The 16,032-nt window shown below is 37.5% G+C and overlaps 1 protein-coding gene across 3 annotated transcripts; it reads left to right on the top strand.

Annotated features, from left to right (window-relative positions):
- Window positions 1-613: 613 nt before the first annotated feature.
- Window positions 614-11,359, top strand: LOC133818279 (OVARIAN TUMOR DOMAIN-containing deubiquitinating enzyme 11). Of its 3 annotated transcripts, none has more exons than XM_062251056.1 (10): window positions 614-741; window positions 1,509-1,708; window positions 2,862-2,935; window positions 3,404-3,458; window positions 3,661-3,735; window positions 4,510-4,583; window positions 4,695-4,743; window positions 10,374-10,458; window positions 10,950-11,006; window positions 11,127-11,359. In XM_062251056.1, the coding sequence occupies exons 2-10, from the start codon at window positions 1,541-1,543 to the stop codon at window positions 11,168-11,170; spliced, it is 681 nt and encodes a 226-aa protein (XP_062107040.1). In that variant the 5' UTR covers window positions 614-741; window positions 1,509-1,540; the 3' UTR covers window positions 11,171-11,359. The 3 variants fall into 3 exon arrangements, with proteins under 3 accessions (XP_062107040.1, XP_062107041.1, XP_062107039.1); XM_062251057.1 differs by having other exon boundaries at window positions 616-745; XM_062251055.1 differs by lacking the exon at window positions 614-741 and adding an exon at window positions 771-1,081.
- The last annotated feature ends 4,673 nt before the right edge of the window (window positions 11,360-16,032 follow it).

The following is a 16,032-nucleotide window of genomic DNA, read 5'->3' on the forward strand; positions in this document are numbered from 1 at the left end:
ACACCGCATGGTGTGTTCTAGTTACTAAACCGCACTTGTGGCGTGGTGTATTAAAAAGTGTTCAAACCGCCCAAACCACACCGTGCTCACCCCTAAGTAATATCTATTCAAAAAAATAAATATGTTAGACGTTTCTCCAAGAGGCCAATATTTTGGTTGCTGGAGAGGAGAGGTGGAAAAACATTAGAGACAATGTTTGGGGTTAAGACTCTAATGACTCTCTGGAATCTGGATTTCCCCGAAACCAAACAGTCTCCTCCACGAAACCTTCAACCCACCTTTCTTGTCTTATCCACCATTTATTGACTTCCCAGTAACTTCGTAACAAAATAATAAATAATTTAATAATATTAGAGAAAAATAAACATGATTTTTATTTCCTCCCAAAACTCTTTTATTTTACTAATCATTACACAACACATTATTCAACGACGAAAACAAATCGTTCTCTTTCCTTTTATCTTCTTCTAATTTTTCTTTCCTTTCGTGTTTCTATTTTCTTCCAAATATAATAGTTTGCTCTCTAATTCCTACAGTGAAATGTATATAAATATATATAAAATAATAATTTGGTAAATTGAAAAAAAAAAGTATTAAGGAAAGATGATAATCGCCTTTTTTTTTATTTAATATATATATATATAAATATAAAACTAATAAAAGAGATATTTCTTTTTTCACAAAAATGAGAGAGATTTCTTTGAACTGCTGATTGAAGCTTCCTTAAAGTTCAGATAAGATGTGGGTAAAAACTCCAAATTCCAAAGTTATACATTTATTTGTTTATTTAATTTTTCTTAAAAAAAATATTTGACTGATTTATTATATTAAATTGCATGTCTTAAGTTAATTAAGACCGCGTACTGCTGCTGGGAATAATAGACGAAAATTGGTATAATTGGATCTCCCTTATGCTTGTTTAGTTTATTCATTGTCTCAAAATGAGCAAAACAACTCATCCTACCATTCATTCTTAAATTTACAATAAACAAAGCAAACCCATTTAATTTGATCAACCTCACAGACATCCCTCTTTCACTGTTTCTCTCTGTTCGATTAAGCGCCTGGTTCTTACGTTGAGGTATAATATTCTTCTATATCTTCTTTATTTGATTTTTGTTGTACAATTATTCTAAATTTGTCTGTTTGGCTGGTGAGAAAAGGGAAAGAAAAAGTGTAAATCAAACGTGTTAGAAATTATCTCTTTTTATCTGGGTCAATTCAATATTTTTTGTTTGTATTGAGGAAGACATGATAATTTAGGAACCAAACAGAACAGAAAAACAAGTGCAGGAATTTATGCTTCTTTCTGAATGTTTTGATGGATTGATGGATTTTCTCATCTGGGTATTTCTTATTTGTTCCAAAATATAATGGGTTTGGTAGTTTATTCATCAAAACCTGCTAGGCGTCCAATTTTCAGATTGGGCTGTTCTGGTTTTATTGATGTGATTTTTGGGTTATGCTAGCTATTTTGTTTGGTGATAGCAATTTAACTTGTTTTGTAGGGGTTTAAAGAGAATTTATATATTAAGGTAGCATGAATGAAAACTATAGCAATGTAAGTGCTAGCTCCACCTCGAGTTTAAATAGCAGTTCCCACGATACAGAGGATGATCAAACCATTGCAAGTATCTTAGCGGAGGAAGAGCAACTCAAAAATAACCGCAGGCTCGGGAAGAGGCTTTCTCATTTAGATTCTATTCCAGTATGTTCCTTCCTATATCCATAATTTTGTTTTACTTATTTAAATGATGAGTATATATGCATGTTTTTTGTGGTATATAGATTAGGAAAATTTTACTGCTAGAGAAACATGATGAGAACTATAAATCACAGTTTAACTGTGATATATATGGAGGCCAAATCTTAGGAATGTCTAAAGATTGACAATAATATTTCAAATTCATTGTCTGGTATAGTGAAAGATATTCGTCAACTCAATGAAATCTAGTTTGTTTAAAAATGATTCGTAGATGTAATCTTGAATTTTATGAAAGATATTGAAATGGTTTGGCAAGACAGAACTGAGAACTCTGCATGGGAGAAAGTTTTGTTAAGAATCAGAGGTTTGAAGTATTTCACCTAGCCAAACCGTTAGGGAACTATTTTTGGCATATTAGGGAACACAATTTAAAGTCAGGGATGATTTTTGATCGGTAAATTTTCAGGTCAATCAGACCTTTCCTGATGATATTACATAAATGTATATGTGTTCAATTGTGGTAACAAACTGCTGTTAAAATGCTCCAACCGTTTTGTTTCCACTAGCAAAGCATGCTTTAAGCGAAATATTGTAATCCTCCTTTTCACTCTCCACACTACAATCATCAACCTTTGTTAATGTTGGTTCCTGCTTGAATCTCCTTCCAGAACTTCACTTCATTGTTTGGCTTACCTTGAAAGGAATTTAATTGTTGCCCTCATGGTATGACTTTTGATAGTAATCTCCTTGAGATGACATATGCATTATAAAATTGGGCATAATATTGTTGTTATGATGTTACATCTCCAGCATTTGTTAGACTATTCCAAGATTCAGTTTTACTGTGACATTTAGAATTATCATACATATGCTCTTGTCCGTAGTAACAACGTCATCAAACTTACTCAAATCCAATTGACATGCCTAACATATGTTTGTGAGAATCTAATTGGGTAATACCCTTTGATTTCTTGTCTGTGAATCATACCTTATTACCATGACATCTGATTAATATGTTTTTCCTACCTGCCTGGGTGGCTACTGTATTCAGCAATATCTAAGAAGCATGGGAAAATTGTTACATATTTTTCTTCTATTATTGAGTAAGTCAAGTGTAGACTGGCTACCTAGTTCTCATCCATCACTGTGTTTGCAGCATACTCCGCGGATTAATGGGAATATACCTGATGTCAACGATGCTTCCTTAGATCATGAGCGGCTGTCAGAAAGGTAATTATCTTTGATCGATTACCAGATTTTACTTAAAGTTCTCTATTGTAATGTGATCATTTACTAAATAGTGACTATCTTTTCTGAGAACTTATATGACCAATTTGCTCATAGAATTCTTTTGGAGGAGGAAAAATGTAATTCTTACTAATTGTTTAAATTAAAACAAAATAAAAACTGAGATATCATTGTTGTTTTGTTTGTTCTTGGGTATATTTGATGTTGTGACTTGTGAGGGGTGTCAATGCTTGCAGATTTACTGGCTTGATATTAAGGAAGAAAGACAAATAAATTTGCAATCCGTTTATAGATATTAGCTGAATTTATATGTTATTATAATTAGTTTGAGCCCAGAATCACCTAAGCCCTCCTTTAGTGTGATTGTGTTCAAATTGTGAACCCCTACCAGACCCCAGAATATTCATACTATTTTTTTTTCTTGGAAATGACAGTAGTCCTTTCATGCAGATTGGCCACCTATGATTTAGCTGAACTGCAAATGGAGGGTGATGGGAATTGCCAGGTTTGGCTTAGGGAAAAAAACAATTTGTAGTTTGTACTTTCTTGTCTGCATGCCTTTGTTTATTTCTAGCAAAAAAAAAAAAATGCTTTAGTTTACTTTCCACATGGGATAGATTAAGGATTTTATGCTTTGTTTGTTGGTTGTAATTTCTCTTTTATTTTCTGCTGGTATATTTAGAAATTATTTGTTTGACTTGTGGCAGTTTCGAGCATTAGCAGATCAACTGTTTCGTAGTCCAGATTATCATAAGCATGTTAGAAAGCAAGTTGTAAAGCAGGTATGTCACTGATGAATCTCTTGGGATGCTTTACTTATCTATGTTACCACATTATGAGTACTGATGCCCGGATTAACAACGAATTCATTGGAATAGAAGTTTCTTTGAGTGCATTCTTAATCTAATAATACTAACAAGTTCATTTTTGACATATCTCCGGAAAATATCAATGAAGTCAAATGCAAGACATGCTTGGTTCTTTTTAAAAAAAATTCTTGATAGTTTGGTTGAGTAGTACTGTTTAGATATGAACGTGTGTGACTCCAGCCAATCTATTTTGATGTAATATCCTGGTTGTTCACTGTAGAATGGATATACAATTTGAGGAATACAATTTTTCCCCCTTCTTAGTGCATGTATTTTTTTAATATTTTCAAAGAGTCAGAAAATTTCTAATTTTATATTCCCCTCACTGCATGTGTTGCTGTTTGCCTTCTGATAGGCCACCCTTAACCTACGTGTATGCCAGGAAGGATAGAAGCAAAAAGAATGCCAATTCAGCAAAGGAGGAGTAGAGTTAGTTAGAGGGGAAATTGTTTGGTATGTTGGGGTATACGATAGAGCCGTAAGCCTTAGTATTTAGTGTGTTTGGTTAGTGTGAGAGGGTGTGCATTTTGTCTAAGAGTTTATTGTATTTTGGGGAGAACCAAGCTCTCGAATTCTTGGTATTTCAATGAAAAGGCTGGTTGTGAATTGTTTGAGCTACTGAGTTGATTGTTTTAGCTTTGTCATTCTGTGTTAACATATCACCTTCCTTAACCTTTTTTTTTTCAGCTTAAGCATCATCGAAAATTATATGAAGGTTATGTTCCAATGAAGTACAAAAGCTACCTGAGGAAGATGAAAAAGTGAATCATCTGCCTTGTGTTGTTGATTTATTTATTTATATTTAAGTAATTCAAGAAAATTTCTTTCATGTTACTAAATTTGATATTGTGCTAATCATTGTTCACTACTAGAGCTGGCGAGTGGGGAGATCACCTTACATTACAGGCAGCAGCTGACCGAGTAAGTTCACATCCACACTTATCTCCTCTCTAAGATTACTCAGGAAAATGTTTAATTCCTTACTATTTAATTTTTTTTTTTTAAAAAAAAGTTGTTTACTTCTTTGGTTCTTTGGAACTCTGATGAAGAATCCTAGCAACTAGATATTTGTGAAGGAAATCAAACAATTTGATAGACCACCTATCACATACGTGTACACAAGAGCAGAGAGGAAAGCAAGGGAGACACGTGGCTGAAATATTGTTAGGAGGGTTTTATTCTGTTAGATTTAGGTGCAGGAGGTATGGTGCACCTAAAGCAAATAGTAAATAAACATTGTATTGGGTGAAGGGATTTTCTTTTATGCGTATTTTTATGAATTGTATGAACTGAGGAGAGATTTCCTGGCTCTCGAATTCTAGGGGGAGATTTATATACAGTGAATATTATTTCTGCGTTTCCATATCTGTGTGTTGTTATTCTTTTTGCAGGAGTTTGCCTAACAAATTGGTACCAGAGCCCTTCTTCTAATGGGACCAAAAAAGGACGCACCTATGGAGGTCATCGAGGAGCGATTGGAAGATCTACAGTTGGGGTTTCGGTCGGAATTGATGGGGGTTCGATCTGATTTCCAGCACTTACCCCAAGAGATGGATACGTTGAAATCGGAATTTGCTTCAATGCAGAAGAAAATGGACTTCATGGTGGCTCAAATGACTCAGTTCTTCCAAGCAGCTGGGCAGCCCCGACCAGAGACGACTGCAGCTAGCATCGACAGACAGAGGAAGGCGGTAGAGGCAGAGAATTCGTCGGCGGCGGGACCAGGTACAAATGCTCCAGGTCCATCTTCCCATCCTCACTTCCACAGGTCCGATCAGTGGCCTTCGCCAGATCACCCACACGGTCGAGACTACCGGCCACCACGAATGGAGCTTCCGTTGTTCTCCGGCGACAATCCCGACGGCTGGATATTCAGAGTTGAGCGTTTCTTTCTTCTGAACAGGATGTCAGAGGAACACATGCTAGAGGCGGCAATCATTGGATTAGAGGGAGATGCTCTATCCTGGTTTCAATGGGAAAATCAAAGGAGGCCGATAACGTCCTGGATGGCGTTGAAGACATTATTGCTGTTAAGATTCCGCACAGTTCCAGTAGGTTCCACGGCGGAGGAGTGGTTGTCCGTGGTGCAGGAGACCACTGTCAAGGACTACCGCCTGAAATGGGAGACACTGGCATCTCGGGTCAGTGGGGTACCCGAACACATTTTGGAAGGGAATTTTGTTAAGGGGCTGAAGGAAGAAATCAAAGGGCCCTTGCACATTTTGCAACCCGTGGGCCTAGCCCAGATAATGGAGACGGCCCAACGTATAGAGGAAGGGCAACAATTGTTGCTATCAGGCCCAAATGTTAAGGTACCAGCTGCTAAGCCCACCCCAGGAAACACATCCTTTCCACGATACCCTCCCTTCTTCTCGTCCAGGAGCTTGCCGCCAGCTACATCCTTTGGGTCATCTTCCACGGCGCCGTCGTCCACCACGGGGGCTAAGTTGTCCCCGCCGATCAAGCAACCACAAGTGCGCCGGCTGACAGAGGCCGAATACCAAGATAAAAGGGCTAGGGGAGTTTGTTTCAGGTGTGATAAAAAGTTTCATAGGGGCCATGAATGCGAGCAGAAGACGCTGCAAGTTATGTTAATCATGGACGAGGAAGACAGTTCGCCAAATCTGGAATCACCACCAGCAACTCCAGACTCATCCTCAGAAGACACCACAGAAGAAACGCTTGCAACATTATCTCTCAACTCCTTAGTAGGGATCTCTTCTGCCCATACCATGAAGTTGGCTGGGAAAATAGGGCAGCAACAGGTCACTGTGCTTATTGATAGTGGCGCGACACATAATTTTATATCGTCGGAAGTAGTTCGGGCAGCTAACATACCACTAACAGAGACAACCTGCTATGGCATATTGCTGGGAACCGGGAGTAAGGTGCGGGCTGAAGGAATTTGTTCCCAAGTTACACTGGATTTAGGAACCTTACAAGTAGTGACTGATTTTTTGCCACTTGATTTGGGGGGAGCAGATGTTATACTCGGCATAAAGTGGCTTGAAACGTTGGGAAATATGCAAGTAAATTGGCGAACAATGGTGATGCGGTTTGAGATAGCTGGAACGTTGGCCACATTGCAGGGAGACCCGACTCTCTGTAAATCACAGATTTCCCTCAAAGTAATGATACGAACAGTCCAAAACGAGGGGCAAGGATATTGGGTGCAGCTGAGTTCTTTGGTTCAAGGGGACATAGAGCCGGCAGAGTTGGGTTCACAAGAAGAGGTGGCAGCAGTTTTGCAGAAACATGAAGAAGTTTTTAATATGCCAGCTGGATTACCACCCACAAGAGTTCGGGAGCATGCGATTACACTGAAAGAAGGGGTCGGGCCGATTTCAGTTCGTCCTTGCCATTATGCCCAGGTCCAAAAGGATGAAATAGAGCGTTTAATGGCAGAAATGTTACAGCCAGGAATTGTACAGCCCAGTACTAGTCCCTTCTCCAGCCCGGTGTTACTAGTCAAGAAAAAGGATGGAAGTTGGAGGTTCTGTGTGGACTATCGTGCACTGAATAGGGAAACAATAGCTGATAAATTTCCTATTCCAGTTATAGATGAGCTCTTAGATGAACTACATGGGGCCACAGTGTTCTCGAAGTTAGACCTCAAGTCAGGTTATCATCAGATTCGAGTAGCAGCAAAGGATGTAGAGAAAACAGCTTTTAGGACTCATGAAGGGCATTATGAGTTCTTGGTCATGCCATTTGGTCTCACAAATGCCCCCGCGACGTTTCAGGCGCTTATGAATGAGGTGTTCCGTGATTTTTTAAGGAAATTTGTACTTGTTTTCTTTGATGACATTTTAGTTTACAGCCCCACCATGGAAGCCCACGTTGGCCACTTGGAGTTGGTACTTTCACGGCTTCGACAACACGAGCTGTATGCCAATAGGAAGAAGTGTTTGTTTGGACAGCCAAGGGTGGATTATCTTGGCCATGTTATTTCAACGAACGGAATCTCAGCCGACCCTAGTAAACTTAAAGTTATGCAAGAGTGGCCGATTCCGAAGTCACTTAAGGCGTTGAGGGGTTTTTTGGGGCTGACTGGGTATTATCGGAAGTTCGTAAAAGGGTATGGTGCCATTGCAAGACCCTTAACAGACCAACTACGCAAAGAGGCTTTTGGGTGGAATGCGGAAGCGCAAGAAGCCTTCGAAAAACTCAAGGCTGCCATGTGTTCAGTGCCCGTCTTAGCGCTGCCAGATTTTTCAACCCCTTTTGTACTAGAGGCGGATGCGTCAGGAGCGGGTCTAGGGGCTGTATTAATGCAGCGACAGCGGCCAATAGCTTATTACAGCCAGGTTTTGTCTCAACGGGCTCGCACTAAATCAGTCTATGAAAGGGAATTAATGGCGATAGTATTATCTATTCGAAAGTGGCGCCCATACTTATTAGGGAGGAAATTTTTGGTGCGAACGGATCAAAGAAGTCTGAAATTCTTATTAGAACAGCGGCTGGTTGCTTCGGAACATCAAAAATGGCTGACGAAATTGTTAGGATACGACGTCGACATTCAATACCGACCGGGTTTGGAAAACAAAGCAGCTGATGCTTTGTCTAGGGTGTCGCATGCGGGGGAGCTAGCTGCCATATCAATTCCGACAGTGCTGTCTATGGCAGATTTGAAAGCCCATGTGATGACTGACCCACAGTTGTCAAAGTTGATTAAAGAGGTCCAAACGGGGCAAGCTAAGGAGGGGTATACTTATATTCACGGCTGTTTGAAGTACCAAGGCAGGTTGGTATTGCCTTCCTCCTCTCCATTTATTCCAATACTTTTACAAGAATATCATGGGAGTAACATTGGGGGACATTCGGGAGTCCTTAAGACACTTCAAAGGGTTGCTAGTGATCTGTATTGGCAGGGAATGAGGCGTGATATTCAAGAATTTGTTGCTGCATGTGCCATTTGTCAACAAAACAAGTACTTGGCTCAGTCTCCAGCCGGCTTATTGCAGCCCTTACCCATTCCAAATCAGATTTGGGAAGACATTTCCATGGACTTCATAGAGGGTCTTCCTCAATCCAATGGGTTTGACTCAATATTTGTTGTCATAGATCGTTTGTCGAAGTATGGCCACTTTATTCCTCTTCGCCATCCATTCTCGGCTACTACTGTGGCTGCCATCTTTGTGCGCGAGATTGTTCGCCTTCATGGAATCCCACAATCCATTGTATCGGATCGTGACAAGATCTTTCTTAGTTTGTTTTGGAAGGAACTGTTTCGTTTGCAGGGCACAACTTTGAAGCACAGTTCAGCCTATCATCCACAGTCCGATGGGCAAACGGAGGTCGTAAATCGTTGTTTGGAGACCTATTTACGCTGTTTTGTAAGCTCCAAACCTAAGCAGTGGGCTAAGTGGCTTCCTTGGGCAGAATATTGGTACAATACTTCTTACCATTCTTCCGCTGGAATGACGCCTTTCAAAGCAGTTTATAACTGCGAACCGCCACCTTTGATTCGCTATGAACCAGCCCAAACCCGCGTCTCAGCTGTGGAGTACAATCTGCAATCTCGTGATGAGATCATTGAACTTCTTAAGGTGAATTTACAGCGTGCCCAGCAGAAGATGAAGAACCAGGCAGACCGCAAAAGGCGCGATTTACAGTTTGAAATAGGAGATTTGGTGTATGTGAAGCTTCGCCCGTACCGACAGAGATCTTTGGCCAAACGCAGAAATGAAAAGTTAGCTCCACGTTTCTTCGGCCCATTTCCAGTAGTAGCGAAGATTGGGGCAGCGGCTTACAAATTACAACTACCACCGGAGTCCAAAATACACCCAGTTTTTCACATTTCACTCCTACGGGCAGCTCTTGGACATCAACAAATGGCAACTGAACTTCCCAAGGATTTGACAGAAGAATTAGAGTGGATTTTAGAGCCCGAACAGGTCTTGGATGTGCGCCCAGGGACCCAGAAACAGCAGCCACAAGCTCTAATTAAGTGGGTTAACTTACCAGCATTTGAAGCCACTTGGGAAAACTTTGATGTCATCAAACAGCAATTCCCCAGTTTTCACCTTGAGGACAAGGTGAGACTTTGGGCAGGGGGTATTGATAGACCACCTATCACATACGTGTACACAAGAGCAGAGAGGAAAGCAAGGGAGACACGTGGCTGAAATATTGTTAGGAGGGTTTTATTCTGTTAGATTTAGGTGCAGGGGGTATGGTGCACCTAAAGCAAATAGTAAATAAACATTGTATTGGGTGAAGGGATTTTCTTTTATGCGTATTTTTATGAATTGTATGAACTGAGGAGAGATTTCCTGGCTCTCGAATTCCAGGGGGAGATTTATATACAGGAATATTATTTCTGGGTTTCCATATCTGTGTGTTGTTATTCTTTTTGCAGGAGTTTGCCTAACACAATTCTAATGATGTCTTCTCTTACCTGTGGCCTTTTTCTATAATTTGATTTGTACTCCTATCTTGTTATTTATAACTTTTGAATGTTCTATGTTTTTTCTTGTTGGTTTGCTCTCTTAGATTTTCAATACTTTGGGAATTGATTGCTTTCTAAACTTCTATTTCTTTGTCTGCAGTTTGAAACGAAAATATGTTTAATCACCTCATTTCGAGACACTTGCTATATTGAGATCCTTCCCAAAGACAAGAATCCTACCCGAGGTATGTGTGGTTTGAATAAGCTGTCTTTTAACCTCACTAATTGTTATTTAATCCAGCATAATAAACTCTTTAGCTAACATTAACACCAACTGTAAAGTAGATTTTCTTCCGCTTGTTGATTTACATGCCTTTGGACCAAGTTCATATATTTCCCAGTGTTTAATAAACAAAGCTATAACTGATTTATATCTATAGTTGTTGCACCGAACTCTTTATACCCGGCCTACTGCCATTGTTGTCGGATACCATTTCAGAGCTGGTGCCAAAAATCAGTTGTCAGGTCTCTCTTATAAATGTATAGGCTGTGAATCTGTAATGGCACTATCAAGAAAATTCATCAATATAGTTCACTCACTTGCTGGTTTGGTACATGAAACCTCAGTGTTTCATCAGCCATTTCCGACTTATCAAAATTCTCTCTCAAAATGAAAATAGGATTTTTTTTTCATGTTTGGATTGGATTATGGATTTCTTGTTTTGCGTCTTTTCAGAGGTTTGGCTGAGTTTTTGGAGCGAAGTGCACTACAATTCATTATATGCAACTGGAGGTAATGTCTATATTTACCTCAACTAGAATTACTTGCATTTTCATATGCTTCTTTTTATCCTATTTGGTCTACATGCTGTCAAAAGAAATAAACTTTGGTTCTGATTCTATCAATCAACAGATGTTCCAACCAGAGCTCCCAGAAAGAAGCATTGGCTATTTTAGGCTGTTCACTTGACTTGGGTACGAGTTTAGTTTATGCTCTCTATTTTTTGTTTTGTTTCGTACAACATAGCCTGTTTGTTGTAATTAATGAGCATTGTATAGGTTTCATGGGCTACACGACAACTCCTTTGTAATATTCTACTTACTACTTACCGTAATATATAGTATTAATTTGTTCTTTTGATAGAATATCCAATATCAACACCAATTTGTTACCATGTTAACCTATATGGGTTAAAATTTCTACCATAATATAAAAATCAGGTGAAATAAATGAGCTTGAGTCACATATGTGACAAACAATAAGACAATAGTAAGGTGTGCTAATTTAGTCTTGTATTTTATTTAAGGGCAATGATATATGTACTTAAAATATGCACTCAAATATTACACACACAGTGACGTGTGACTGCTTTATAAAACAATGGGTCATTGTTTTTATAAATGTAATTAGCTAGGTTAAACTGTCACATCACTGGTTGTAATATTTTGGATGCACATATCATTACTCTTTATTTAAATACTCATTTATACCCTATGGTTTCATTTATACCAAAGTACATCTTGTGTTTTACTAAACTGTACAAAATATCTCCTAAACAAATTTTTGACAAAATTAATTTTAATAAAATAACAATACCCTCTTTATTTATTTAAGATATTTTTTTTCTAATTTTTAAATATTTTATAAAAAAAATATTTAAACGTATTTATTTAAGCAAAACAAAATATTGAAAAATATATATTATTTGACTTTTTGTAATAAATTTTTATCATTAAAGTATTTTTATTATTTATTAATAATAATTTATTCAATACATATTTTTAAAATATTTATATTTTATTTAAAAACAACATTGTTTAAAGGTTATCATAATATGTTAGAAAATATATATATATATATATAAATACGACGAGTATTATAGTCAAATTAAAATTGAGGACAAATAGTATCTTTTTTACCCAATTATGATCCTTGTAGAGTCTTACCACTTGAACTTTTTTTTTTCTAGAAAAAAAATCATCATAAACTATAGCAATTATTGCAAATGGGTCTTTTTGGTTGCATTATGTTCGTTATTTTAAATAGTGTGTTGATGTAGTAATAGTGTGACACTAATCTTGCGCAATTCAAAAGTTCATGTGGAAAATACATGCATAGATAGTGGTCTAATGACAAATTTCATGAATATGTATTTTCATTCCTAGAACTAATATTTATATGTTTAGTGTCAATAAATTGATTTTAGCTAGTTTAAGTTAGTTGAATAGAGCTCGCCACATCAGCAGACTATTTTAAAAAATGAATGAATGCAATTGAAGGGATACATTTGTAATGGTTGCTATAGTTGGGGGAATTTTTTTTAGAAAAAAAAAAAATTCAAGGGTCATAGCTCAGAGGAAAATCATATTTATCCTAAAATTAATTTTGGCCAAAACTTTCTTCAAAAGAGTGTTTTGTCCCAGTTTTGTAAAATATGAAGGTGTGATTTAATATTATTAAGTATGTGTTTGAAAATTATTGTATAATTAATAGTATTTAGTAATTACACATAATTCTCATAGGATATGTGTAATTGGGTTACTTTAATTACTTCTAATTACATAATTAATGTGCAATAACCTAATTAAGTAAACATGTCAAATATAATAATTATCTTAAATTGAATCCAATTCCAATTAGAATGTGGCTTTCCAAATAAAATCACATGTGTAAGTGTATATTTAAGCAAAACATATGGAGCAAAATTATATTAATAATAAATGAGTTTCACATCAAGCAACTTATTTTGAAACTAACTCATAACATGACTAAAGTAAACATGTGTGCTACAAAAATATATAGTAATTATTAATAAATTAATGTAATATCTATTACATTTAATCATGATTATATGTGACTTTTCGACCTAATTAGTGTTTAATGGTATTTAATCATTCGTGTCAAATAAGTATATTAAGATGCATAATTTATTGAATGGATCAATGTTTTGTGATGTGATGTACACTTACAACACGTTTAGTTGGCTTGAATAAACATTGGAATGGAATCAAAATTTTACTTTCATTGTCTGCTTTGTTCTTGAAAGCAAAAGAAAAGAACAAAAGCCTTGGAATGCCTTTCCATTGTAATCACAACTCCATCACTCATAGGAATAACTATTCCACTTGCATACCTATTGAAAAAGATTTCCATTACTAAGGATACAATAAAATAAAAGTAAAATAACTCTTGCACTCTTTCTTTCCCAAATTAAAGACTTGACTAATTTTTTTACCACTATACGAACCATCATCTCCCTTCCACTGTGAATCCTCCTCTCTCCTCCAATGTCATTGAAAAATGATTCTTCTACTCATCTTTTCAATACATTTACGGCCATCATTTTTAGTCAACTATAATTTAAATGATAATTTTTAATTATAGAAAAAATTAATTTAAAGTATTTAAAATAATAATATTATTTTGTTATGTATGAAATCATAATATCTTTTTAATTTTACTTAAATTTTGAATATTAAAAATATATATAGAAAAAATGAAGTTAAGATATTTTTCTTCAATACACCACTTATTAAAATAATTTTGATTCTAATATTCATTTTAGAATCAAACCAAACATCATAATATCATTCTTATTACTATTCTTATTCCATTTCATTACCGCCCTAATTTCATTCTACTTAACCAAACTGTTGTCTGTGTTTTCTCCGAGCGACACTTGGCACAAATTAAGTGCGATTAGGGTTCCACAAGCTAATAAAGTTCCTTGGAGTTTGTTTAAAGCACTGCGAGAGTTAAGCCCATTCTTCGCCACAGTTCACCACCACCGAAGGAGTACATCCTCCTCGAAGCATTGGTCCCCGAGGTCCATGTCACAGGGTGGTGCTCCAAGTCTCACTAAAAGACCATCTCCTCCCTGATCACCTCCTCTGAGTCTGTGAGGGCCTTCCTACGGACTAGGAGAACGATAGCCAGGTGTCAAGCACAATGTCCCTGGACCACAGATAGCTTTCTGACACCTACTGTCACATAGATCATGGTGTCGACTCTGTAAAAATGGCAAAATGGATGTCCCATGATCTCGCTTGACATGGGAAAACATGTAGCTACCATTCTGACAGTGTTAGAGGCGTTTCCCCCAACAAAATGGTGGCCCGACATTCCTTACTTTGGGCCCATCAAGATACGTTGGTGCCCCCAGCTCATTTACGTATATTATGTAGCAAATCTCATTACGGGAGAATAATTGTAATCAGCTCCAATTAATGAGTTTAATTTCCCCAGCAGCCTATAAATAGGGCTAGGGCACACATTATAAATGATCTAATTCCTACTTTCAGAGTGAGTCGACACACTGCCTGAAAACCATGAGAACTTGAGTTGTGCAAGTTCTTAAACATTCTAATACAAGTGACTTGTTGTAATGCCCTGAAATCCTTAAAGCGATTTAGTGGTTGGATTAGTAGGCCGGGAGGGCCATAATTGTTTAATTATGCCATTAATTGATTATATGCATGTTTATGTGAATTATATTATAATATGATGTTATATGCATGCATGTGGGTCCACATTTGATTGTTAGGGTATTTTGGTAATTTGGCTCGTTGAGGGCATATTTGTGTATTTTGGTGCGTATTGTGATTTATGGATGAGATCCCATTATTATGGAGATATATTCGAGCTATTCGGCATGAGACGGTCTTATATTATAAATTAGCGGTTTTGTCATAACGGGGTCAGTTATTGGGATATTGAGTAATGAGAATGTTATTTGATGATAAATTGGGAGTTATTGAGATCAGGAGGAAATTCTGGAATATTTGACTATTATGTCCCCGGGGGTGTTTTTGGGACCCCGAGCACTAGGTTTTATTTGAGGTTACTTAAGCCTGAAGTAGTTCGTCAGATATAACCGTACGTTAAAAACACTTTTTCTCTCTCCCGTTAACCTTTATGACGTTCGTGGCAATTTCGAAGAAATCTTGAGTTCTAGGAGTCGGAATCAAGCGAAGATCGAGGCATAGCGATCCTAGGAAAGATTAGAAGCTTCTTAACCGAAGGATTTAATGGAAAACAACCCAATCAAAGGTAATTTAAGCTTTAAGTTTTGAGTTTTTAGAGTTTCTAAGCTTTGAATTGGATTTTGTGAATCGTTGAGTTTTTTATTCATTTGAGCCTCGGGATTTGATGATTTTGGATCATTGGAATGTTTGGGAACTTTGATTTTTGGATTTGGAAGTGTTTAGGTATGTTTTTGGAAGGTTTAGGATGGGAGAAAACGAGGTTATGGCTGGTTTCTAGTTGGGGGCCGCGGCCCTGTTCTTGGGCGCCGCAGCCCAAGCTCGAAGAAGTTGGTGGAGGAATTTGGGCATGCTGGGCGTCACGGCACTGGGTAGTGGGCGCCGCGGCCCTTTCTCCTGGTGTGGCTGGGGGCCGCGACTCTTGAGTGGTTTTGAGGCCAATTGAGTGTTTTGATCTCGGGAACTTGGTTTTAGGCCTCAGGATCATTCCCACTACCCGGATCAGTGGGATTCGATGTCTCAAAGGCTAGATCTTGGTTCGGAAACCTTTGTTATTCATTTTATTGATGGTATCCCATATTTGGTTATGACTAGGTGACCACTAAGGAACTTAAAGGTTGATCGTTCTCAAGGGTTGTTCTTATATTAACTCTCGCTCGAATCAAAGGTAAGAAAATTGCACCCTGTGTATATGACATGCATGATTGTTATTGATGCATGTTGGTTGATAAATGTGGACATTGATTGCATATTAAATGCCTAGCAGAGCTTGCTTACTTGTGCATGGCACTCATTGGTCAGGAATGGCATTGGTCGCGTATTACTGACCTAAGAGT

The sequence above is a fragment of the Humulus lupulus genome, chromosome 2 (assembly GCF_963169125.1).
Source record: "Humulus lupulus chromosome 2, drHumLupu1.1, whole genome shotgun sequence".
NCBI classification, from domain to species: Eukaryota; Viridiplantae; Streptophyta; class Magnoliopsida; order Rosales; family Cannabaceae; genus Humulus; species Humulus lupulus.

What these genes read in the sequence shown, in the direction of transcription:
- LOC133818279 (XM_062251056.1), top strand. Translation starts at nt 1,541, where the DNA reads ATGAATGAAAACTATAGCAATGTAAGTGCTAGCTCCACCTCGAGTTTA. An exon ending in CATGAGCGGCTGTCAGAAAG is followed by an intron (nt 2,936 to 3,403) that starts GTAATTATCTTT and finishes CCTTTCATGCAG; the next exon opens with ATTGGCCACCTATGATTTAG. An exon ending in TACCTGAGGAAGATGAAAAA is followed by an intron (nt 4,584 to 4,694) that starts GTGAATCATCTG and finishes GTTCACTACTAG; the next exon opens with AGCTGGCGAGTGGGGAGATC.